The sequence below is a fragment of the Anas acuta genome, chromosome 15 (genome assembly GCF_963932015.1).
Source record: "Anas acuta chromosome 15, bAnaAcu1.1, whole genome shotgun sequence".
Classification (NCBI taxonomy): Eukaryota; Metazoa; Chordata; class Aves; order Anseriformes; family Anatidae; genus Anas; species Anas acuta.
The window spans coordinates 6,244,130-6,270,278 of record NC_088993.1 but is presented as its reverse complement, the minus strand read 5'-3'; the positions used below and the strand labels follow the sequence as shown (position 1 = coordinate 6,270,278).

Below are 26,149 nucleotides of genomic sequence, written 5' to 3'. Positions count from 1 at the left end.
AATTGCTGCAAACCCACAAAACCCGGCAAAAAAAAAAAAAAAAAAATAAAAAAAAAAAAATAAAAAAAAAATCCCGCAGCCGCAGCACGGGGGCGGGACCGGCCCCGGGAGGGGGGCGGCGGGGAGCGGAGCCGGCGCCATGATCTGCCTGCTGCTCGCACTGTTCGCCAGCCTCCTGCACGGCGGTGGGCACCGGGGTGGGGTGGGAACGGGACGGGGATGGGGATGGGGACCGGCACCGGATGGGACTGGGAGGGCGACGGGGACTGGGACAGGGAGACGGGGATCGGGATAGGGACAGGGGGACGGGGACCGGGGGACGGGGAGCGGGGACGTGGCCGGAACAGGGACCGGGGGACGGGGACGGGTATGGGGACCGGGATGGGGACCAGGACCGGGGAACGGGGACCGGGACGAGATAGGGACGGGGGAGGGGGACGGGGGATGAGGACGGGGACGGGACCGGGACCGGAACAGGGACCGGGACCGGGGGACGGGGACGGTGACCAGGACCGGGGGATGGGGACTGGGACCGGGACGGGGACCGGGGACGGGGCTGGGACGAGGACCGAGATGGGATGGGGACCGGGATGCCAGGGCGAGGACAGGGACCGGGACAGGGACCGGAGCCGGGATGGGGACTGGGACGGGGACCAGGACTGGGGGACGAGGATGGGGACCGGGACCTGGGATGGCAACAGGGATGGGGACCAGGGGGATGAGGAGATGGAGGGGAGGGGAAAGGGAAAAGAAAGAGAGTGAGGAGGGGAAGGGTGAAGGGAGGGGAAGGGGGTGGTGAGGAGAAAGGCAGGGAAGAGGATGGCGAAGGGAAGGGCGAGGGGAGGGGAAGGGGTCGGGTTCTGGTCCCGGTCCTGGTCCTGGCTGACCCCCCGGCCACCCGCAGCCCGTCCCGGTGTCACGGAGCGCACCTTCGTGGCCATCAAGCCGGACGGCGTCCAGCGGCAGCTGGTCGGGGAAATCATCCGGCGCTTCGAGAGGAAGGGCTTCAGGCTGCTGGGGCTGAAGCTGCTGCAGGTGAGCGCTGCCCCGGTGCCCCGTGGTGTGCCCCGTGGTGTGCCCCGCTCACCCCGGGTGCTGACCGTGGGCTCCCCGTGCCCAGGCCTCGGAGGAGCTGCTGAAGGAGCACTACGTGGCCCTGCGGGACCGACCCTTCTACGGGCGGCTGGTGAAGTACATGAGCTCGGGGCCCGTGGTCGCGATGGTGAGTGCTGGTGGATGGAGCTGTGCCGACCCTGATGGGGTGTCCTCTGCGGAGAACTGAACCCACAAGGCAACGCCGGTGGTCTTCAAGAAGTGATTTGGGAAAGCAGCTCGCTGAGAGACCCCCGGTGGGCCGTCCCCACGGGGGTCAGACGGCAGATTTTGGGAGCGGGTGGTCGGAGGTGCCAGGGGAGCTGCGTGAGGTGACCGTGTGCTGTCACCTAGGTCTGGCAGGGCCTGGATGTGGTCAGGATGGCTCGAATGATGATCGGGGAGACTAACCCGGCTGAATCCCTGCCCGGCACCATCCGAGGAGACTTCTGCGTTGATGTTGGGAGGTGAGCTCGGCTTCTTGTGCCCTGGGTGTTTTGGGACAGCGTGGGACAGCGCTCCCCCTTCTGTGCTCAGGTCACCGCCGAAGGGAGGTGTCTGGGTTTGGGTCCTTCGTGCTTCCTGAGGCCTCGTCTGTCTGCACGAGGAGGGGTTTGCTCCAGCACCCAGGACTGTCAGGCTGCGAAGAGGAAGGGAAAAGCACTCTTGGTCATCTCCCAGGGGAGCAGGGCAACCCTGAGGGCACTCAGCTCCACCAGGCACCCGAGTCTGATCCCAAAGCTGAGCAGGGTTTTTGCAGGCCTGTTTTCATCACCGGAAAGTCACCAGTGGTGACCTCTGGTGGCTGTAGCCGAGCCTGGCCTATGGTAGATGAAGTTTTTATCCAACCCTCCTGTTAGGTTCCTGCTCCCCAGTGTCCGATTCCAAACCTGCTTCACAGGACCCATCCCCCTGAAAGAAGGGGGAAGCCTGGAGGCAGAATTTCAGTTGCTTAACATAAAAACAAGGTGAACCCCAGACTGACAGCCACTTGCAGCACATAAATAATTTATTACGGAAGAAAGGGCTGCTGGAAACTGGCAGCTCCTCCACATAGGTGTCCTGACCCACCTCACGAGCAGCCGCGGAGCTGGAAGGAGGAGGGCTGCGGGGTGGCACGGAGCACTGTGTGGCGTGAGCGGCTCAGCAGGCTGGGTTAAATTGGTCAGGGTGAAACCTTTCCCCCCTGCAGCTCCCCTCCCCAGCCTCTGTCTGCATGGTGCTGCCTGAGCCCTTTCTCTTCCCGCACAGGAACGTGATTCACGGCAGCGACTCGGTGGAGAGTGCCCGGCAGGAGATCTCGCTCTGGTTCCGCCCCGAGGAGCTGACGTGCTGGGAGGACGCGGCCGAGCGCTGGATCTACGAGTGATGAGGGAGCCCGAGGGAAGCAGGGGTCTTCCTTGATGTTTCTGTGTTTCCTTCTGGCCCTGGTGCTGGCTGGGGGCTCTGCTGTGGTGTCGCTGTGGGGTTTCTCTTGTGTGTGTGTGGAGGGTTCCGGGAGCTGCTCTGACTGGAACTCAGTACTTCAGCTGACTGCAACAGCACCTATTTTTTTTTTTTCCTCCTGTTTGCTGCACTAAGTAGTTAGTGTAGCTGCTCTGCTTGCTATGGCATCCTAAAACCCCAGGCTCAAGGTGATTTTCTGATGGAAAGCAGAAGCTGGGCCCTGTTCCTGTCCCTGCCTGGCGCAGGATGCGCGCTCCTGGCCACAGGGAGAGGTGTGCTGGTCACTGTGGGGTGATGTGATCCCTGTCCTCACCTGCATCTGTGAGATTCCTCACCAAAGGATTTTAAAGAACTGAGCTGCTGTGGGATCAGTGCAGGGGCTGCTGACCCAGCTCGGTGACCCTCCTCACTTCAAGTGGCCTCTGGAGGAGGAAGAGGCTCCGAGGACTCAGCCAGGCTCCTGTGAGCGTCAGGAGGCGACATTAGGACCTGCTGCAGGAGAGCCTCAGAGCCTCCCACCTGAAAGTGTTCCTCTGTCCCATCTTTTCTCTCTGTTCCTTTTGATTTTCACACCACTGCCTGTTTCTTTGTGCTCTGAGCCCCTCGAGCCTCCTTCCAGAGCGTAAGGGCAGGGACGGTGTTGGTGTGTTGTGCTGCGGAACAGCCGTGGTGAAACCTGAAGGGTTGAGGCTCCCGGGGCTTTGCTGTGTGCGGGCTGAGATGTTCTGAGCTCAGCTCTGCTCAGCTGCCTGACTGCAGCACTTCTGGCACAGCTCCTCCTGCCTTCAGGGCCTTCTCCAAGCAGTTGTTTGCAGCTCTACACATCTTAGAGATTGTTTGTTCCCTTAAGTCATCCACATGTTGTGCTTTTTTTTTAAATAATAAACTCTGGAGAATCCCATCATCTCTTCCACTCGTTGTTTCCCAGGGGACTTGGAGGGGGAGGCTCTAGGCTGGTGCCAGCATGGATGTGAGCTTGTTCCCTGTGCCACACAGCTCCATGAAACATGCTGCTAGGGGCAATTCTGTGCCCTAGGGATGCACAGGTGGAACAGCTAATGGGGAAGCAGCCACAGTTTGTCAAGATACTGAAATCATTTAGGAAGGTGATTGAGTTAAGGTGCTGGAATTAACCTGTGTGATGGAGTTAAACACCTCTGGAGCAGGACAAACAGCTGCTCTGGTACCTGATGGCATGGACACCCTGCGCTGATGGCTGCAGTCAGGCAGCAGGTGAGAGGACCCCGCACCTTTTCTCTTTCCAAACAACCCTAAACGTAACCCTAACTAGAACACCAAGCCTAACCCTAATTAGGACTCTAAAAAACACATATGGTGCCACTTTCTCTCAAAAGAGCTTCCAACAGAAGTCTTTGTGTGCCTCTCTCACTGAAGTTAACCAATGACATCTGCAACAAGGCCAAAAAGATCGTCTCAAAAGCATTATTTTAGACCCATCCGTCTGTGGTACTAATCACCGGGCAGTCTTTATTCCTTCTCTGCTTATCAGGTGTTACAATCCACTAGTTTTTGTTCTTTAAGAAATGCCTTTGGAGGCCAAGACTTGAAGAATGACTGAATTAACCACTAATGCTGTATGACTGAGTAACTCTGACCTTCCTGACACACAAGCAAAAAGTCATCTTGCCTCTGAAAAAGCTACCCACATAAAAGTAAATACAATGTAGTATAAATTGAGACAAGTCACTTGTAGGAATGTGCCAAATTGGGTTCAGTCCAACATCTTTCCAATTAGTTGCGGAAAGCTTGCAAAGTAGGAAATAATTGAGCATGTCTTACCTAAACTGCATCAGCACATACCAGGCTTGGACATGGAACGGTACCTTATAACTTTGAGGAAGTTGCCTTTTAAAAAAAAAAAACAAACAAACCAAAAAACAAAACACACACACAATTTTCTTCCAGTGCAGAGATAACTTAAATCCCATCATTAACATCAGACTTTTCTGTCCTGGAAAATACAGACTTGTACTGCTGTACAAAAATGCTGTGTTGACCAGCTGTGCCCATTCGCCCCTGATCTTAGGACTCTGCAGGTGCTTTGAACTAACTTTGCAAGAGTGTATTCAGTAGATGTTATGCAGCAATCTGATGCTGGAATTGCTGCCTTGCTTCTCTTGCCCCAGCATTAGCAATAATGACAGGATTAGAAAAAATTAGCAACCATTCAAAGACAGAAGACGTGAGCAAAGCGCAAAGATCTGAGTATTTGAGCCTACCTTTTTGGAGATGCCACGCTGCAAACAGGAGGGGTGCAGTAGGTGTGCAATTGACAGAAGAAGAACATAAAAGGCAAAAAAAGATGGATCAGTGATTTTCTACATCCGTGACACATTGAATGTAAGGAGCCTGGAAAGAAACAAAGCACAGTTTGATCTGAATCACCAAGCAAAACGAAAAAAAAAAAAAAAGAACAGGTCAAGATATTTTCTATCTTCCACCTTTTATTTTTTCCCTTTTTGCTGCCTGCTCAGAGTTATTTGATTGTAAAATAATTCATCAACTACTTGCACAGGCCAAACACATCTATCCGGACAAGAAAACTTATCTTATTGAGCAGTGGAGAAAAGCTCATTTCTGCGTACACCAGGATCCAAATTGTGCCTAGTTCACAGCAGCACCCAGACAATGGTGAATGAGAGGTATGTTCGCAAGAGTAAAGATGATAAAAGTTTTTCATTAGCAACTCTGCCTGGTGAGGTAATTGCTACTGGACTTATTTGGGTATGAATTTACTACATTTTTCTTGGAAGGCACCACTGTTCTGAGTGTCTACAACATTCAGTGCAGCCGGACCTTCTGTGTAACTTGCTCTGTTGCTGACTGATATACTATGATATACTAATATATTCAGAAAGGATATTACAACTCTTCTGAACCTCAGTACACAAATGAAAGGTAATATGCACAAACTGCAGGAGTTCATACTGCTTGTTGCAAGTCCTGAATGCAATGATCAGAATTCTACCCAACGTGACCTTCCAGGGGCTCAGTGCCTTGGCACATTTGAGGCTGGCAGAACAGTCTCTTCCAAGAGAAAAGCAAGGTAAAGCACAAGCCAGGTGTAAACCAAATTGTAAATCTAAAAATAAACCCTCAGAAAAGTCTGCAAGGTTCATGGAGATAACTTTCTGCATACAGCGTACATGTAAGAAGTTCAGCTAGCGCTTAAGTTATCTTGTAGGCTAGAATTGGGTAAGGCTATTTCAATACCACAGAACACACCCGCTTGCAACTACTGTGACTTACTACTCAGCAACATAACTGGCTGTAAGACACACACATGCAGAGGTCTCTTCGCTAAGCTTTTATTAAGGCTACCTATTGTAATGGACCAAGATTTCATTGGTCCATTGCTCCCAGCGGGCTTTTCCCCCTCTTGTTTCTGACAAAGAGATAATGCAATCACCTTCTGGATTGGTATCCTCACTTTCCTTTTTCGTTGTTCTTTCAAAATCATTATTTCAAATAGCACATGTACCTGTCACAAAACTAGTCATCTCCTACCTATGGTTGCTATGCCCTTGATTTTCAGGAGGTTTGCAGTCAAACTACTTTTAAAAGTAAACTGCAAATAAGACTTAGTTATTTCTCCCCTATTAAAAAATAAACTCCCTAGGTGAGGAAAACATTCCCACCTCAGACAGTGTTTGCCTACTTGCAGTAAAGAAGCACCTGAGTTCACAGTACTGGATGGCACAAAATTCATGTTTTATACTAATAATCTTATCTTAAGAATCTTCATATTTGATTGGGCACTTTTCTTCCCAGTAAGTTACCAGGGTTTTTCCAGCTTTAATAAAATGTCTTTTGGTTTAAAATCAGCCAGTGATAGACACTTTTAAGATGCAACATTTGCAACCAACATATACCTTTAAAAAGTAATTCTGAATTCATCACACTTCTTGGTTCAATCCCAGAAATGCTTAATTTTTGGGCTGACGACTTTTTCTAACCAAGTTCCCACAGAAAAAGTCAGCAGAGGTATCAGCATGCTCCAGCAGAGCTCTTCTCCTCCTCCACCAAGCATGTAAGACTAGCGGACTGTTCATCAGACTGAGAAAAGCTCAGGAGCTCAGGTTTGTGGGGATCACTCGGACTACCTGTGGGGAGACCCCTACCTTTTCTGTTTGACTGTGATGCCCTTCTGCTGCAAAGCTTTCTCGTTGGCCATCTGCAGCAGCTGGATCTCCTTCCGTGAGAAAAGGCGGATAGCAAAGGCTTTTTCCAGAAGCCTCTCTGGAGACACTGACTTCGCGATGTCTCTCACAAAAGCCCGAATATCCTGCTGTACGCTGTCAGACTCCATGGGCTGCCCAGCTCTGACTTTGTGAAAGAATTTCAGAATAGCCAGCGCAACGCGATAGAGAACTTTGTAGCCCTCCACCAGAAACAACATTAGTGCCAGTGCAGAGGTGACAAGGCAGAACCACCCTTTCTGGTGGCAGTACAGGCTCACATCAGTTTAAAACAGCTTCATGAAAGTGATTCTTAATCCTCGTGAGCACTGCACTGGACTTCTGGTTCTGATTTTGCATCCCTTTCGATGATCAAATCACCCTCTAGAGGGCCTGCTATCACCAACATTAGACCATTTTAAAAACACACCAGACTCTAAGAGCAGTGAGAGCTGAAAGATCAGGTTCTAGCCTCTGGTTCCTCAAACCACATGTTAACATGATCTACCAGCTGACTCCAGCTTCAAAGCACACCTGTGTCCCAGAAGACTGCAAGCATTAATGCCCATACGTGAATAAGCTTTCATTTACTGCATCTCCCCCTTTAGTTTTCCACTGAAACACACCAGTGACAGCAGGCAACAAGTTAGTCCACTGCAGGAACATCTCTGTCAATGCGCCCTCAGTGCTGGGTTAAAGCCAGGGAGCACACCCCCACTGATGCTGCAGACTCTGCAAAGGCAGCTGAGCCCTATAAAATGCAACAGGCCTGTGAAACTGATTTGTACAATTATGGCATTATGTGCAAAGGTCAAAGCAACAAAAACAGTTACTGAAATGCTTCCAGAAAACCTTTAGTCATTCCTGTATCAACAGACTGGACAATGCATAGAACTTGACATTTACTAGCACAGACCATGGCTTTTTTTTTTTTATATACCAGGTGCATTAAAAGGATTTGAAACTCAAGGCAGACACACCGTTAAGATAGATGACTCATCCTTCCTACTTTACTACAGAAAAATAAAACAAATTTTGGTTGAAGTTCAGAGAAGTTCATAAACATACAATGAGCATTAGCTTGGACAGCCTTACATTTAATTCAGATAGTGTTAAATTATGGCTAAAAATTAACTTTTTTTTTGAACCACTTGGTGGAACTCCAAAATTACATTTCTCTTTAATAAGGTTGTGAGCACATCTTCAGGATCTGCAAAGAAGTAACGGTGGGATACCAGAACACTGCAGAGTCAACATAGCTCTGTTAACATTTTTTTCCTGTCATTCTCTACCTGGGAGAAACAGGGAAACTTTTCTTTAATTAAAATTCTACTGTAATACCCTTGTAGAGAAAAAATACATTTCTATTTAGGAGGGAATGAAGTGCAGGATGTTGAACCACACAATTCATGGTCACTTCAGCACAGAAATCATTACAATCCTGTACTTGCTGGAGTCTCCACTATGAAACAGCTTCCCCCTTGTGTCATCACTTTTTGGGAACCACTTATGTTTACATTAGGGAGGGTTAATTAAAGTGTCTATCTTATGGAAGAACTTACGAGATACTCAGAGTTACAACTTTTCTGTCCTTTTTTCCTATGGGAGAAATCTGCTGGCTGTGCAAGTAGGTCGGGCTGCTTGTGCTTCTTAAAGCTCTAAATGCTGCAAGAAAAAAAAATGATAGCAAAACAAACAGGCATTGTCGAGGCCACTAAAGCATGACCAGCTCTTAACTGTTTGCAAAACCAACAGAATTAGTGTGCTTCTGTGTAATGGTGCACAGCTCCCGACACTGTGTCTAAAGCTACTGCAAGCCAGCAGGCCTCGAACTGGGAGTATTTACTTGCCAAAGGAGAAGAGCCCAAGAAATTTCAGAAAACTCCTAGCCAGCCTTTGTCGTCTCCTCCTCCCACTCCTTCCGAATCTTCCTCCATCCGTCCCTCTGCACAAGTTTTCTCTTCTGGCAACCACATAAAGAGCAAAGTTTAACTCTGAGTTAACGGTAAAAGCAGACAAAAGCTGCCTCATTTCCAGTAGCAAAGAGCAAGCTGGTCAGGGGCTGTGTCCCACCCACTTCTCGCAGGTACTGAGACTCATTTATGTCTCCTTATTACAACACAACTCCTTCCCTCTTGGTAAAGTTACTTTAGGAAAGTTAGCACCAGGTTGCAGCAGTATCCTCTGCCTGGATCTCCAGATAACAGCGCCTCAACTGCGGAGAACTGGAATGCTTTCAAGTACCTCTTAAGACAAAATTGTAATAGGGTTTTAAAAATTAGCAAAGCCAATTACATTACTCATGACAATGGCAAAGCTTGAAATTTCCATACACCTCCTTTAAGGAGAGGCTCCCCTTTTCCTTTCTAATTTGACTGACTTCTACAAAACAGTAAGGGTGTTGTTCTGTTCTGCGCTAATTCTTTTTTAGTAGCAACCACCACACAAGTTTGAGATTGTTGGATCTATTGGTGTATTATGGAGCTTCTCGCTCTCCAGTTAACTGCAAATTAAAAACAAGTGAAAAAGTAGAAAAAAAGCATATTGAAAATACACCAAAAATGGCTGCAGTAAAGACAAAAGATTTTCCGAGGATAAGTTTAAAACTATGAAGAAAATAATCATTATAATTCAAAACCAGGCAATGACCATTGAACGGGAACTGGCACAACTTCAAGTCAATGACTACATTTTTAAGAAATAAGCTTGCCAGTCCAGCCACATTTTTCCATTCCACCCCTTAATTCTTCCCATTGTTGTGTAGGCTACTTTCAGAAGATGTCTGAAAACTGCACTGAATTTTATAGAGCAATGAAGAAAATTGTGACAGTCAAAAGTCTGATACTGCCTTTAAAAAAAAGTCTATGAAAGCATCTAAAAATGCATAAGTCAGAAAATAATTTGAATTATGACTCACCTTCATTGAAGGGAATATAAGGTCACAATATTGCTAAAGCTAACATGGCTAGGGACAACTTTAATAAGTTTCATTACAGAAGCAACCTAGTAAATTTTGCAAGATGCGTTTCAATATTTCAATCACAAAACTAACCAACTCTACTTCCAGTTCACTAAAATAATCAATTTTTGCTTTCCAAAATGCAAGAATCAGCAAACTGAAATACCTGAATTACAACTAATGTGGAGTATCAATATTCCTTCCAAATCCAGAGTACATATATCCACATCAGTGAAATACTTATATTCTAAACTTTTTAGAAATAGATTTCAGCTTTGATTAAAACCTGAGATTAAACTACTTGGTACTGATTTTAATAAATACAGGACAGTTCCTTAAAAAATTGTAATCAGGAAAACCTTGCTCCCTATCCTATTTAAACAATCTTACAATTTTGCCTTCTGAAAGTTGTATGACAGATTGTTAGCTTGTTAGGATACTTCACACGCATCTACTGTAGTTACTTTATAACATGAAACCTAAACTTTGATAGCATTTTCACCTTACCCATGCACAATTGCACTGATTTTAACGGGGATGACTTTTCAAACACCTCTGATACAGCTCTTTGCTATGCACTGTACAGAACAGCTAGATACTGACCACTGATATTTTGGCACATTTTCATAACATGATAACAGGAAACAAGTACTTTCTTTTGCTGTACAACAAATAAAGACTACTGCTAACCTCCCAGAGCTGCAGCATATTGTCTCCTGTTTATGCTGTAGGGATGCAGCCAGAGAAAAGGCTCAAGTCCACTTTATTTCATAACTTCAGTAAACTAACACATGCAGAAGGCACATGAACAGATGAATCTTCTTCCTTGAGATTTCTAGCCATTAGTCCTCACTCCAGTTGAAGAAAATTAAATCCAAAACCCTAAGTAGATGATTTCCCATCCTTGAGCAATACTGAATCACATCTGAGATTTTAAATTGACGATCCTCTTTAGTGGAGTTCACAAGAGCTCGATGGATTGCTTTGATGAGGTTAAACGCAGTTTGATCTGTTCATGGATTGCTCCAGGCACTGTCCACAGCATAAGATGGGTTTCTGCTTCTGCATAATTCTCTAACACTAGTTTATCACTCACAACAGAGGCTGAGATATTTGCTCCCCATTGTTTTTCATGCTCTTTAGGGACAAAGTCTAGAAACCTGTTGACACAAAATGAGTACTCACTTCTGACTTCCCTGAGAAACTGCTGAAGACCCGATAGTGTCTGACAGCACTGGTAAGAGTACGCTACAGGGCAAATCATTTTAAGCATCTCAATGATTTCTCTGTGGACATCACCATTGCAGATGAAGCACAGTCACTGAAGGTTTGCCTGAGAATCTCGTGCTTTTATTTATAAATGAAAGCACAGGTAACATTGTCTTCTTAAACAAGGACTTTTAATTGTCTCTGATTAATCAATCATGTATTTTACTATAATAAAAAGTTCAGAAACATGATGATCTATGCTGGCCTGATAAATGACAGTAGCTTAAATTTAAGAGAATGTGTAGGCCTTATATCTACAAACATTTCAACAGAAAACAGCAACCCCTTGTTCCCATCTCCTGCCCTGGGACAACACGAGCACTTCTAATATTCATCCACTGTTGATTCCACGAGTGTACTTATTAGAAGATACCACAGAGGTAGGAAAACCCAAACACTCCCAAAACAAACAGCATAAAGGTCTGAAAAAAAAAAATAATCTTGTGCAAAAAAAAAAAGGAAGAGAAGAAAAGGTTAATGGTTCCACAAAGGGGGCGAAATGCTAAAGAACAGAGCATTGTAAGAGGGCACTGGATAGTAAATGTTATCAAATATATAGATCAAGAGCTTCTGACCTGCCTATATCATTACAGATATGAGGACCAACTAAGGCGAGAATTGTTCTTTAAACAAAACAAAACACAATGTAAGCAGCAGATATATTTTATACAATGAATTAAGTGTTACCCATTTAAAAAGTTTACTCTGAAACCAGAAGTTTCAAAATATGAAGTGTGCCATTTAAAGTTTATCAAGGTAATAGACCAATGACCCAATTCCCAATGGCATCTTTAAAACAAAACGAAAGTAATTTAATCAAAGCACTACAAATATCGGTGTGGAAACTTACAAGAATATAACTTTTCTATCAATTTAAATGCTAGAATGTGTTTAAGTTGATTTCAGATCTCCTAGTGTAATATATTAACATGCAAAGCTTTAGTCCAACAGTCACAGAGTGCTTAAAGGAAACCCAAAGGTAGACGATGGGCAGCTGAACGAGCAACCCTGGGCTAATCGAACACACAAGTCCCTACAAGTTACCTCTTCTGCTGTGTAATTTTCCATGTCGATAACTACCCCGTTAATATCTCCCCAGTGAAAATAAGAAGTCTCATATAGCAAGACGTGATTTAAAATGATTATGATTTATTAGCTCTGTGAATATTCAAGGCACTTGATTCTTTATACCTGCCTAGGGACTGGATTATACACTCAAGCTAAAGAACTTCGAGCAACCTGGTCTAGTGGCTCCCATGGCAGGGAGACTGGAATGAGATGATCTTCAACGTCCCTTCCAACACAAACCATTCTGTGACGCTATGATTCTTACTCTGAGCCTACAGAAATTGCTGCATGTCTTCTTTGCCTTTGTAGTAAGCAAGCAGGGAGGTGCACGCCATGCACACCAGGAGCTATCAACAGAACTTGTTTATTCCAGGGTAAGTTTTGCAGCCCCACGATTTCAGCTGGCAGCTGAAAATGGATTAAGAAATCATTATCGTATCAGACTATGTTATTATCTTCTGCACTAAGTGCTAAAGGCATAGAGGTTTCCTCTTGGAAAAGAAGAGCTGATTTAGAGTAACATAAGCATTGTGAAAATTACAAAATTTAAGCTGTCAATTTATAAAGAACCTGTTCTCTTCCAGCTCTGTGAACCTCTGTATCTTCTCCCTCTTCTCAAGACTGCCCCAAAGAAAAGCTTCAATAATCTAGTACCCTGGTGATGGATTGCCCCTCTTCAGAAACAACAAAACGTAGATTATCTGGCACACAAGGGAAAACCTACACACCAACACCAAACCAGCTCCAAATACACTGTACAATTAGAGGAGGATCTAATCTCGGGCAGAATGCCAACAATTACATTTCAGGGAACTTATATCTAAATAAAGCAATATATTGTTCTTACTTCTGCAGTCTTTCAAAAAGTTGCGCACTACCAAAATCCCAAGAGTAACATGAACACTTGTCCTGGAGCAGCAAAGGTACAGACACAGCATTTTATCTTGTAAAAGCAATCACTGCAGAATCCTAAGCTAGTGCTACCTTATTTCATTAAAAATCAAATGGGATTTATAACCACAGACTGGTTGCTGAGATTTTAATTTTACTATTATAGTAGATTGCTAATCTCTAGTCTTACTAGTGGGCAAAATTTTGGGAATCCTAGCCTTGTCAGAGGACCATTAAGACAGCTATGGGCTCAGAACACAGGACAGATGGGTCGCCTTGCAGTAGATGGTGTTCCTTACCCACATGCTCATTCTGAGTAAACTTAAAGGAACTTCAAGTATCTGATGTCTGCTCTGCCAAATGTCACTGCACGGATCCACAGATGCTCGTCTCTCAGCTGGAAGAGATGGCTTACAGGCATACTGAGATGTAAAGCAGGAATCTCGTCCCCTTGGGGAATTACATTAGAAAGCAAACATTCCCTCTATCCAGTGAGATATTATAGCAAAAACAAACAACAGAAAAACAATACCCTTACCAACCCTCCCTCCCCCAGGCTGAAGGGATTTTATTAATCCTTACTGCAGAACTTATCTTCGCATAGATCTTCTGACTTGCTCCCTTCTGCCAGGTCTGCTGATGAGGAGAAAAAGAAATGAAATCAAACCATTTAAAAATAATGTGACGGGCAGCACTCACATGCATCAAGTACACCAATGACCTCTGTAACTTCTAAAAGGTATCTGCCTGCACTTCTGTATGGCTTCCAACCTTCACATTTGCCTTTGTAGTATGGAGAACAAGGGGGCAAATACCCTCACAATAGAGAACAGCGGCTAATTAACCACACTATTAAAGTGCTTACAGCATAAACAATTCATTTCAGCCTCTCAAACCACAAGCAGGATTACTGCTTGTGGCACCTTTGTAATAAATATTTTTAGCCAGTTTTCCCTTTGTGGTTTATTGCTGGTTCTCCTCTGCCCCAGCTCTCCCACAGTGCTCCCCAGTGTTTTGATCTATGAAATTGCCTGTTTAACACAGAATTTGGCGTCCTTCCTGTAATCTCTGAAGAGCATCTCTCCTCATAGGGCATCGGCAGTTTCTGCATAGGCAGGGGACTTGAGAACACCAACTCTACAGTATTTATCTTTTTAGGTTTAAGATCCCCAGTTCTGAAACAAAAATAACTATATTCTGGAGCTACGTAGTGCAGCACAGGTTCAAATCAGCTTAATAAGCTGATAGCGGTCACTAGACCAGGCTCCTGTCCTATTAGGTAAGAAAGTTGGAATTAATCTGATAAACATTAGTTTTCTTTACAAATGAATCATATTCAGCCTAGCAGATTTTGAAATAACGTAGTTTTAATGATGGCACAATGTGGTCATAAGAGCATCTTTTTGTGTGAGTTATTTCTTCCTTCAGTTGTTTTCTCCTGGAAAACTCTAACAAAATAACCCAGCGCTGGTGTAGCCACACAGATGTTACACCTGTTTGGTAACAGAACAGAGCCGTGTCCGTACCAAGCACGATAAAACAGCCAGGCTGCCAAACTCCTTCCCTGAGACAGTGGGAATCAACAACGCCTGGCCTTTTGCAACATTTGGAAGCTCAGGTAGCTGTCCTTTAACCCAAGAAGTTTCAGCAAGAGGAGAACAAATGAGATACGGTGAAGCCTAAGTGCATGAACAACAGAGATAAGAAGAGCGCTTACATCTGTTAAGAGAAACAGCTGATTCCACAGCTGGATGCCTCCAGCACGTCCTCCCACCCATACACATGGAATCCAAGCAAGTCAATCATTAATATGGTGCAATTAGCTCTGCCTATTTTTATACCAGACAGGTCGCGTGACTGCCTGGTCAGGTACAAGGGAACTAATTAGCTGACGACCAGCGTTACTTAGATGAACTCCACTGCAAGCTCTCATCCCCAAGCTAGGTGCTATGCAAACATACCCAAATATCCCACTTATACCTGCAAATAAAGGCATCCCCAGATGAACACATCAGACTTCCAAAACTAATTTTAGCTCTTTAATTCTCAGTCACAAATCAAAGCCATAAGTGGAGACCAGCAACGCTTCTTTCAGGCCACTATCACAGCTCACCTATTCCAAGCGTTACCATACACCCACCTACCTCAGAGCTTGTACCCACACAGCCCAACACAAGCAGCTCTAACAGCCTCCCCAACCTCAGGGGTGGAGCAGAAAGCTATATAAAGAGCTACAACACCAAGGACCAAAATCTACAGTCTGTTGCCAACAATTTGCACATTACTAACTCCATCCAGCTTCAGCACCGAAGCAGAGGCCCTTACCTAAACAAATGCCCAGGCAGTATTATCAGATCGCAATAACCTTGATGTTGGAGGCAGCAAGAGACACAAGCAGCATGGACTGGTTTGCTTTAACACTCACCTGCCTTGAATTTCTGGATACAAAAATTTCAGTGCAGGTGTAACTGCTTTCAGGTTACTTTAACAACCCAAATGACACAGCTGATCAAGCTGATTGGGAGAGGCTGTTTCAAGGTTTCAAATTAAAGGAATGAAGATGCAAAAACACCCAAGGGGAGAAACAAAGGGCTACAATAGAAGGAGAGTTAGGATGAGCAGAAGCACCTGAATGTGGAAGGTCCACAGATAGCTTGCTACAAACTTTACTTGGCAATATTTAATTATTAACAGCAAAAAAGAGAAGCAGAAAGCTCTTCCCCTAATGTTCAAACTCTAGCTGCACAAACACCTACAATTTTTCAGATATTAACGAAAGAAAAGCCATTCAGTACAAAGGCTCTCAATAGCTAGCTATTGTGCAATATTATCCACAGCTATTTTACAAATTACAAAGACAGAAGCATAATGCATTGCTTGGAAGCAACAAAGAGCTGATATAAAACGTGGCTGGAGCCCTTCAAATCAAGTTCTCAGTGCTGCTTCTGTAAAGCAACCATCCTAAGATAGATGCCTATGGCAACACCACCTAACTACGAGTGATTGTGTAACAAAGGAGGTTCTAACAAGGAATTCTTTCTTCTGGTGATACCTAGATGCGATCTGTGTTAGTTTTGTTCTCTGAGTGTTCCCAGACACTCTGACAATCCTACCTGGATTCTTGTTAAGGCACACAAGCTTTCAGATGCCCCAGCTTCCTTACAGAGCCGGACACAAGCCCAGCTTTGGGGCAGTGTTTCCGTACAGAGCCCCCCCTTTCCCCCCATCACACCCGCAGGACCCCGGCCCTCCTGGTGCCACTGACACCGTCAGGGCTGGGAGCAGTGGCCGCAGGCTGTGTCCCCAGGTTTGTGCCCGTGTGCTGGCACAGGGGGGCTGAGCAGCACCCGGATAAGTTATGGAGGGGTTCTCGAGCTTGGCATTCAGTTGGGAAATGCTCTGTCAGCCCCAGCATCCCTGCAGCCATCTCCCACATCGGGATGGGGTGTGTGCACACGCAGCTCCTCACCGAAGAGGAGCTCCAGGGCTCCTTTCAGGGCACTTTGGGCCCGCTGTGGCTCTGCCCTTGGTCCCGGGGTGGTTGGTTTCTTACTGAGGCTGCAACAGCCGGGGCAGAAACCAGCTTGTTGCAAAGCCAGAGGATGTCTGCGGTGGTTATTTGGCTTGGCTCAGCAGCTGCGTGCTGTTTACGGCTGGATAAATAGCCACCACGTTAAAGATTATTAACTCGGCACGCTTAAGTGACCAATAAAGTTCTAATCTTTTATACGGCGTTGTAAACGTACACGGCAGTGTAACGCAGGCTCTTGCCAAACAGATAACAAATCCCTTCCCCGAGAGGGCTCCAGCCTGATGAGAGGCACGAGAAGCCATGAGGAAGGCCCGGGAGGTGACAACAAAATGCTGGGCACAAAGGGGAGCTGCGTTGATCACAGCTGGGTGATGAATGGGGTGCTGGGGGAGAGCTGACCCCGTTTACCCCAAAGCCTCTGCCCCCACTGACCCCAAAGCCTCTGCCAGCAGGCAGGACGGGACAGGCGATGTGCCCTTCCCCAGCCACCTGAAGGAAGGCAGGTTTGGGAGAGGCCAAAACTGGACGGAGAGCTGTGGGAACAGCGACGTGTGGGCAGTGCTTGAAGAGATTTTGTGGGAGGATGAAAAACTTCCATCTGTCCCCAGTATTTATAGCATCTTGTCACAGCAGCACGTGTCCCGTGCAGTCTGTGTGTGGGCTCAGAGCACCCCTCTGAGGTGAAGCAGTGCTGGTGTTCCCGTGCTTTTTGGGGGAAACTGAGGCAGGCAGAGGGAGGTGTGCTCCTGGCGTGCACCCGGCTGGGGACCGGCAGGCTTTGGAGAAGCACGGCACAGGGAAATGCACCGGGCTTGAGGAATTTCTCTGCTGAAGCACAATGATTTGAGCTGAACCTTTAGACAAATAATTGCTCTCAGCGCTCAAAAAGCAGAAGTTATTGGAGGCTCTCTTCAGATTTATCTGCTGATGTTCCGTGGCGATTTCAGAGAGATTTTAGGAGCGCAATGAGGACACTTTTGTCACCGAAGTCTGTGCGCTGCCTGATAGTTTTACCGTTCCGGTCCCCCAGGTGCCACAGGGGGCTGGATTCCAGCAGACAGAGCCCGGCACAGAGCTGAGGTCAGCGCAGGGAGATCTGTCAGAAGGGGAGCGCTGTGTGCGTGAAGGGGAGAGCAGCCTGGGGAGCGGTGGACGGTGAAGAAATGGCAGATGGTGTGGACAGGGTGGGTGCCGTGAGCTGCCTTAAAGCTGTGGAGACTGCACGGCCATGTGAATAACCTTCAGTGCCCTGTTCCCAAGCTGTTGTGCTGTCTGTGGCTACATGAGAGTGGGTGAAAACCACACTCGACTGGCTGAATGCTGATGGGGAACGTGTTTGAGCGCATCTACTTTTGTTCCTGGAGAAAGATGTTCATTGCTGGCAGCTTTTACAGAAACCAAGGAATGCTCAGGCTCCAAGCACTGCAGCAACTCAAATAAAGAGCAAGATCCAGTGACTGCACCCAGGGCAATGAGCCTGCAAAGGCTTCCTGGGGATTGATGAAAGATACTGAATTATAGGGCTGCCAGTCAACAACTCCCCTGAGTTTTGGAGAACTTTCATGTGTCGCAAAATGAATAGTCCCACGAGTACAGTGTTCAGTGAAACCTGGTTTCCTATGGGTTTGTGTCTTGATTGTGTTTTTCTTTTGTGTTTCTGAAGCCTAAAAATGGGTGAGGTGATGCCGAACCATTTATTTGCATGGTGATGCTCTTCCACATTACCTCTCATTTTCCTGGAACGTATTTGAACAGCAATGCATGCAGTTGGACATACCTCATTTTCTTACGAAACCATGCTAGGGTTACGGTCTAGGCATGCGTGGATGTGATGGAGTCTTTCTGTCAGTGGCAACAGAGGGACTGGATGGCTGGATGGGGAAAAGAAAAGGGAAAATGAAAATGAAAATAAAAAGCAAGGAACCACTGAGGAGGTGGAATGGGCCATCAGGTGGGAAAGCTGTCCCCGCGGGTGTGCAACAGCTTTGGAGAGGGGCTGGCACCCTTACAGGGGGTAGGAGAGTGGCTGGAGCACTGTCAGAGGAGTCCAGGACGTGCAGAAGGGATTGGCCAAACCCTGAGCTGGGCTACTGAAGCTCTGGCTTTGCTGGTCCCGCAGGGATGCTGTTTGCACAGGGCTGGTTGCATCCAAAGCTGATAAGCCTGGCAAAGTGTGACCTCCTGTGGGTAAAACCGGGAATTACCGTGGGATAATTAAGTGAATCCTTTGCATGTCACATAGAAAGGATGCTGGGATGCTTGCCCAGCGGTGTGATCACCTTCTTAGCCACCTGCAGCAGCCAGATCTGGATCCCTCCCCCTGGATGATCTGCTGATGTTCTTCCTGGCAAAGATTAAAACCTACCAAAATCAGGAGCGTGATGGTGGACGTTTCAGCAAGAAGTCCAGGGGAACTGTTTTGAGGGTGGCCACCCATTTCTCTGGCTCATGGAAGTGATGTGCACACCCTGTACTTGGCGTTTAGCTGGACAGATTGCAGCTGGCTTTTCCTGACTCTTTGTCACTTCCCTCTCCCATGGCACCTCCTGCCTGCCAGGGACAGGCGCTCATCCTGTCATACCACAGACGCCATGGGAAGTGTCAGCTTTTGGTCCTAGGCAATCCTTTTGGTATGCACAGGGGGTTCATTAGGGTGGACTCAGCAGCCTCCCTCCTGGCTGGCTTTAATCACCCTCCAAGAGAGGACCAGGACATAGCTGTGGGTGGCAAAGTACTGCATACCCTCAGTGTATTGCCTCCCAAAATGCCTGATGATTGCCTCCTAAGCATGTGGCTTTGTCTACATCTATTACACGAGATATCTTGCAGTGTCAGACCCACAGAGATGCCTCCAGCTGCTGGACACTCTTGCCAGCCTCTGGTAGCTGGAGGAGGAAAATTCATTGCAGAGGGATCTTGCAAGTTTTCTGCCACCCGTGGAGTGCCTGCCTGCTGACCTGTGGGGTCTTAGGGAATGCCCGTCTGTTTTCCCAAGGTTTTCCCTGAGAGGATGATTTTGAAGGAGTTTGGTTCTTTCTGAAAAGGGGTTTATACCACAGAAGTGTCCGGGGGCTGTTGGTGATGCACACGCTGCAGATCTGGATAAATATGTGTTGGCTGGATTTAGGCCCCTCACTGGCTTTGATGTTGTCTTGGTCCCTTTCTTCACCTCGTACCCCTCTGCACCAGCCCCCTCTGCTGCTTCTCGGGGGACTTAGTGGTGTTCCCCAGGCTCCTTGGGTGCTGCCATCCCATGCCCGAGCAGCCGGCTGGGCTGTGCCTGGTCCTGGGGGGCATTTCCACCAGCATGATGGAGCGGGAGCACTGAGGACCCAGCAGACTTCATGGGACAAACAAGTGCAAAACCAAGTGCTGTGATCTCGTGGTTTTGCTTTCTGGAAAGCTGAGAACAGGCTGGGCCCATGCTGGGGAAGAAAGAGGAGAGGGAGCATCGCCCAGTCTGGAGCAGGTGCCCCCCAGTCCCAGCCTGGTGGCCAGGGCAGGTCCCTAACTCTGCTTGGCAAGGGGGGCTTCACCCCAAAACCCACGGCACTGGGTGCTCTCAGGCCTGTCTGTGTTCCCCCCGAGGGCAAAGCAGAGCCTGCAATTAGCGTTTCGAAAAGGTGTGAAATGAAGCCAGAGCAAAAGCAGGCTCGGTGGGTGCTCTGACCCCGGGCCTGGTCCTCGTGGCCCTCGCACCTGTGCCGGAGCGTGAATCGCCACTCTGTGCCGCTGCCCCTCTCCCCCTCCTCACACTCTGTTTTCATTAGCGTGTGCTCTTGGGTTAAGGACCGTTCTCACTTCCAGCTGAACAAACACTTTCCATTGCATGTAAAATCCAGCCTGGTGCTAATAGGCGTCCCCCCGCCTTCCTGCTCCCCTCTGCCACCTTTTGTGCAGTTGGCAGGACAAAAAAGTGGTGCTATTACCTGACTTATTATCGGCACGGGACTGTAATTTATGGCGTATGCTTGGTAAAGTGCCATGCTGAAAACATTTATGGCCCACTTAGAGCCCTGCGGGGCGGTGGGAGGGAGATGGCTGCGGAGGGGAAGCCTGCTGTTCCTCCTTTGCAAAATCCTGCACAGCCTGAAAGCCTCCTCTGCCCTCTGACAGGGACCCTGAGGGCCAGCCCAGCACCCCTGCCCCATGGATGTTGGACCTGGCTGAGAGGCCAGCTCTCAGGACAGACGTAAGGCCTTACTGTCCTTAGCTAAAACCAATTTTCTCTCCCTTTGGGCATTTATCCAATTCCTCATCTTTACGTTCTCTGGCCCCGTGCAGTCACACAGCCAAAATCCCAAACCCTGCCTTCCTTATCTTCATAAGGCACGGGACACCTCCTCCTTGCCCTGTGGGCTCCAGCGCCTTGTCCTCTTGTGGAATAAAAAATGCCAGGCTGTTCAAGCTGCTCAGCATGCAGCAGGGCAGGCAGAGGAGCCACGAATAACTCCTCCTGAGGGCGGTGCTCCAGTAGGTTAGCTGCTCTCTATTAACGAGGTTTATACTCAGAAGCAAACGCTCCAGAATTTGGTTCACCATGTCTGGATTTGGCCTGCTGGGGGAAAAAGTTGTTATGAGCCTTTGGCCACGGCAGTGCATCTGTGTGCTGGTGTTAACGGGGGTGTTCTGCCTCTGGCTGGGGAGGTGCGTGGGTATCAGGCACTCTCTGCTGGCTGCATCCAAAGCAAGATAAAACCTTGGGAGTCTGGTGATGCAAGGAATCTGCATGATGCCCGCAATGCCTCTTCCAACTCCAGTTATCACCCTCCTGCTGTTATTTCTGGCCACCCTGTCCGAAGGGTCCCAGGGCTGAGATTTTGGGCTGGGAGAATGCCTTGAGCTGGAGCTGCTTCACTCATGCTGCGGTTGGGCAGAGCGCATGTTTTGGATGGCATTCATTTCCCCAAACAGTAGCTGTCTAGAAGTTTGCCATCTGGTGTAATTTTGCCCTTTAATCTCCATCTGCACTATGCAGTGGGGAGAGACGGAAGCCTCATGAGTGAATCAGTCCCTTTGTTCTGAGCACTGCCGGATGGAGCAGCTTGCTCTGGAGTTGCTTTTGTGTCTTGCTCGCTGGAGCTTTGCTCTTCAGGTGCTAAAGTTGGAGGAAGGGGAAAGCCACCCTTTGGGCTTTCCATGCGAGCGAGGCATGGTGGGAAGCTCCCATCACCTGTAGGGTCTAAGACACCTTTTGGCTTGTTTCTGTTTACCAAGTTTGGTCAAATCTCCCCCGAAATCCCAGAGGTTCCCCTTTCTGACATGGCAAGAAGTGGGTTGGTGGCAGGGCTATGACTGGATTCCACAGGCAGCAGAGTAGAGCCGCTGTCCTGAAATGTTTCAGCATGTCCCACAGGGTGAAAACAGCTTGGCTGATAATAAAACCTTTGCTGAGTGTGAGATTATTTGATGGGAAAGGGAGGCGGGAGGGATGCAAAAAATACCTGTCTTAAGAGGGTTCACTGTGTGTGCACCTGATAAAAATCATAACATGGGATCAGCTTTCTTCTCTGCTTGCTTGGCTTTTGGCATGCATAACCAAGCTCTGGCAGGCAGGGCAAATTTCCTTCTCCCCAGGGTCGTTAAAAAAGACCATTTCCCCGTTGAAGGAGAGGGAGGGAGGTGGGGATGGAAAGGGGAGCCGAGCCAGGCAGCGGGCTCGCCCTGCCCGCGCTGCCGCAGAGCCTCGGCTCTCCCGCCCCCACCGCTCTCCGCAGCATTAGGCACGTGGGATTGAGGGGGGCTGGATGGGTATGAAAGCAAACACACATCTGGAAGTTCCTCCAGTTAATTGGGCAATTATTCATACCACTCTTGCTGGAAGCAGCCTGCTACTGCCGAGCCAAAACCAACAACAACAGACTGCGGGCGCACTCCGTCCCCGTTCGGGGCAGGGAGGTGTGTGTGGCGAGGTGGGGCTGCCGAGGGCAGGGTGAGCCACGGGGGCACGGACCCGCTCCTGGGATGCCCCTCTGGGCCGTGGCCACGGGTGGGAAGCCCCCAGGTCCCGGGGAGGTGCTTGCTTCACTGCACATGTGGGCCCGGGGCTGGGAGGGGGCGGCTGCTGCTGCGGAGCACCAGGAGAACCCAAGTCAACCTGCGTTGGGTTTTATTAGGAGCTTGGCAGGCCGTGGTGTTGGTGAAGGTAGTCCAGGCCCAGCTGTGCTCTGTAACACTTTACTCCTCATAAATAGTGGGTTCGCTGCCATTCCTGCCCAGCTCCCACCTGAGGAAGGCTCTGGCAGCCCACATTCACCTTTTCCATCCCTCCTCCTTCCACTTCCTCCCATCCCTGGTTCCTCCTTAGCTGGACAGCAGCACTGGGGCATGTCCTCGGGCCCTGCTCACCTCTGGTGTGCTGTGCAGGTGGGGTGCTGAGGGAGGGCAATGCTTGCTGGCCTTGGCTTTGACACTTCGTTCCCTGCAGTTTGCCCAGGAGCTGCCCTGAGCACCGGTTTTGTAGCACACTGTGCTGCAGTCAGAGCGGCTTGTCCCAGGGCAGAGGTACCAGGCTCCTGGGGAAGTGATGTGCAGGGCTGCCCCAGACACTATCCGCTTTGAAATCTCGTCTCTAAATCCAGCAGGATATACGATTGCTCCTAGAGCTGAGTGTGCCATGGTTGCCCGTCAGTGGGACCGAGCCACATCTTGAAACCGTTCCCCTGGAGCTGCTGTTTGAATGCTTTGCCATGTTCCTTCCTCTCTGCTGAAGCTCACAGGAAGCCTACCCCCTCCTAGCAGAATATCTGGTACTGATAAAACCGAGCCCCTTCTCTCAAACCGTGCCTGCCGTGAGGAGGTGGGGGTGCTGTGTTCAGCCCCTCTGCCTCCCACTTTGCCTGAGGCACTGGGGGATACGGTGGCAGCCTCAGAAATGCACACAGCGTTGGGCTCCACCGGTGTACTTGGAGCCACCTCCAGCCAACCCCAGCTGGGATGTGGATGGAGAAAAGTTCCCCTTGTTCCATTTTTCCTTGTCTTTTTCCTTGTTCCATGAGCTGGGTCTTCTTTGAAGAACTTTGCTGCCACTAACTCAAGATCTCCCTTAGGATAACGTAAATCAGACAGACAGTTTGGCTCCAGGATGAACATGGGAATGTAAGCAAGGCTACGCTGGATCACACCATGGAGCTGCTGAGTGCGGGATCCTCTCCCCAGCATTGCTGGAGTGAGTGCTCTAGGAAAAGGCTCGAAATAATGCATGCGTGGCGTGCTTTCTCCTGCTCTTTCCTGGCAGCCCACAGATGTGATGAAAGGTTTATCTAGTGAGTGATCAGCTAATATTTTGCATCTTTGTTTGCCCATTCTTGAAGCGCTTTAGAAGCAGCGATGGTGCTAACTCAGAAAGGCTTGGGGACGTGAAGTTCTCTGCATGCAATTTTCGTAGTGCTCTCTAAAGCACCGCGAGGACATCACACCACGAGAAACCACTGGAGAGAGGAGAGCACGATTCTCTCCTACAGGAGAGAGCAAAGAATTGAAACGGCTTGTCTGAAATCTCAGCGGGGATCCTTAGCAGAGTGAGGTGTTGAAACCAGATGCTTGGAGTTCTGGTGGCAGTTCAGCCTTCCTCTTTGATAGTCACCCACACAGAGATCTGAGGATGGGAGCTGCTCGTCGAGGAGCCAACGCAGAAATAAAGCTAACTGGAGCGAAAGCCTTCCTTACCTGTAGGAGGATGAAATCGTCCAGTTGGAGCGGCCGACCAAGAAAACTTGCTTTGTCTGTGATTAAGAAATGGGAACATTGCTGAGGGTCCAGCTGAGCTGGAGGTGCTCAGAAAATCAAGGTGAGTGGTGCAGGGCAGATGAGAGAGGTGTGGTGGTGGAACGAGGAACGAGTCCGGGACAGGACCCATCAGCCAGCCAGGAGGGGACAGGCTAGAGCCGCCAGCCATGCTGAAGGGATGAGAAAGGTATCGTTTGAAGTAGGAGGGTGTATGGAGCTGGGCATTGAAATGAAACAGCCGAGATACAAGCACCAAGGGACAGCTCTTGCTCTCACTGAAGGGAATGGACTGACTCCCATTGACGTCAATGAGGGCTGAACTGGGACCCTTGCGAGAACTATATTGAACACAGACAAATCCAGCAAAGTCAAAACAGATGATGCAGGCCGCTTAACACAGTCACAGGGAGCTTGTTGCGAAACCTCCTAACGAGGCACTTCTGTCAAGCAGCCATTTCCAAGCCCAACAGGCTCCAGCCTAGGAAGGGAACATGGGAGGCTGTGGTGCTGGAGAAGGCACGCCCAAGGTGGAAGGCAGAAATGGCACGGAGTGTGTCCTCGTGGAGGCTGAACACAACCCCGCTGGTAACCCGATTTCCCCAACCCCCTTGGCTACCTTGCCGTAGCCCAGGGTGCTTTTTGTGCAGGTCTCCCTGTCCCACTGACGAAGCTTCTCGTGAAGCTGAAGGCGCGGACAGACCGGACAAGTTGTCGTGGAGGAATCCGCTGCCATACATCAGCTGACGGCGGGGGGCATCCGCCTGCACACCCTTAATCCATGGTGCCTGCAAGCCAATTCGAGTTCGCCAACGCGACAGAACCGCACTGAGCTGGCTGAAGTGACCTGATTTGCACGGACTAAGCGAATGCACATGGACTGCAGTGCTGACGCAGGCAGTGGTTGCCGCGTGATGGCCTGTTCCTGTGTGTGCCTTCAGCCTCTGACTCATCGCCCCAAACTCTTCCTGCGCTGCTCTTCCCAGCCTCTTGTTCCAGGTTTACAGTGCCTGCCTTTCTCTGGGTCGGGGATGTCTGCGATCCTACCCAGCCTCTTGTATCTCCAGAGAGTAGTTGTGGCAGATCTCGTGCCCTGCCTGCAGAGGCACAGCTGCCTCCACAAGGAAGGCCGTCCTCATCCTCCTCATGGCCAAGGGAACTTGGGCAGCCAGCTCCTCCAGGGGGTGCTGGACATGGCTTGGAATATATCACCCGTCCCCACAAACGTCCATCCTTTTCCTACCCAGCAGGCCTCCTTCATCACCATGACCCACCTTTGCTTCTTCCCTCCTCTCGGAGAAAGAAGGGAAAGGTTGGACTCGATGATCTTGAGGTCTCTTCCAACCTAGAAATTCTGTGATTCTGTGATTCTGTGAAAGCAGTGAGGCAAGACAAGGTGCAGTCCTGGGACAGCCAGAAGATGTGGAGCACCCCAGTCAGGTCCATGGGAGGATCTGGGCAATATCCCCTCTCTGGCACAGTGGGAGTTTGGAAGAGGTGAAGGAGTTTAAAGGAGAGGCAAGATGAAGTTACTAGTATGGATTGTTCAATTGAAAACAGAAGAAAATGAGTTTTTGGATGCTCCTCTGAAAGCGACCTGGTTTGTCCATGAGGGAGGCCTGGCTGGGGCTGTACAGATGAAAATTTGCTGAAGCCACATTTCCTCCATACCACATCAAAGCAGAATTCAGCCCTGGAAGTTCCATCACCCCTAAACCTGGAGCTGCATGTCCTGGCGGTGGTATGAGAGAAGGGAGAGACCGAAATCAGGTCTAAATTAGCAGCCAGAAAATGGAGTGGAAAGAGAGCACTGGGATGGAGACAGGCAGGGGGCATTGTTGCTCTTAAAATGGTTCTGTGGCTCATGTACCACTTAGCTGTTCGGGGAAGGGGGGAATTTCACCCTTGATTCCCCCTAGATGGATTGGGCCACGGCTTTGCCTTCTTTTTCACCCTGGATCCACTGAA

The 26,149-nt window shown here is 48.8% G+C and overlaps 1 protein-coding gene and 1 long non-coding RNA gene across 5 annotated transcripts; one reads left to right on the top strand and one right to left on the bottom strand.

Moving 5' to 3' along the window:
- The first annotated feature begins 33 nt into the window (after positions 1-33).
- Positions 34-3,439, top strand: NME3 (NME/NM23 nucleoside diphosphate kinase 3). Of its 2 annotated transcripts, none has more exons than XM_068699701.1 (5): positions 34-185; positions 905-1,035; positions 1,121-1,222; positions 1,447-1,559; positions 1,630-2,045. In XM_068699701.1, exons 1-5 carry the CDS (start codon positions 140-142, stop codon positions 1,676-1,678), a joined length of 441 nt encoding a protein of 146 aa, XP_068555802.1. In that variant the 5' UTR covers positions 34-139; the 3' UTR covers positions 1,679-2,045. The 2 variants fall into 2 exon arrangements, with proteins under 2 accessions (XP_068555802.1, XP_068555801.1); XM_068699700.1 differs by lacking the exon at positions 1,630-2,045 and adding an exon at positions 2,344-3,439 and having other exon boundaries at positions 35-185.
- LOC137865019 (uncharacterized) lies at positions 1,656-15,454 on the bottom strand. 3 transcript variants are annotated; one of them, XR_011101716.1, is made up of 4 exons: positions 15,250-15,454; positions 13,507-13,560; positions 4,779-4,908; positions 1,656-3,947 (listed from the first exon to the last, which is right to left on the bottom strand). It is a non-coding gene; the product is annotated as an uncharacterized lncRNA (long non-coding RNA). The 3 variants fall into 3 exon arrangements; XR_011101718.1 differs by having other exon boundaries at positions 13,507-13,557; XR_011101717.1 differs by lacking the exon at positions 15,250-15,454 and adding an exon at positions 15,069-15,243.
- Positions 15,455-26,149: the final 10,695 nt, after the last annotated feature.

Coding starts and splice junctions, on each gene's coding strand:
- NME3 (XM_068699700.1), top strand. CDS start 140: ATGATCTGCCTGCTGCTCGCACTGTTCGCCAGCCTCCTGCACGGCG. Junction 1,223..1,446: donor CGGGGCCCGTGGTCGCGATG/GTGAGTGCTGGT, acceptor GCTGTCACCTAG/GTCTGGCAGGGCCTGGATGT. Junction 1,560..2,343: donor TTCTGCGTTGATGTTGGGAG/GTGAGCTCGGCT, acceptor CTTCCCGCACAG/GAACGTGATTCACGGCAGCG.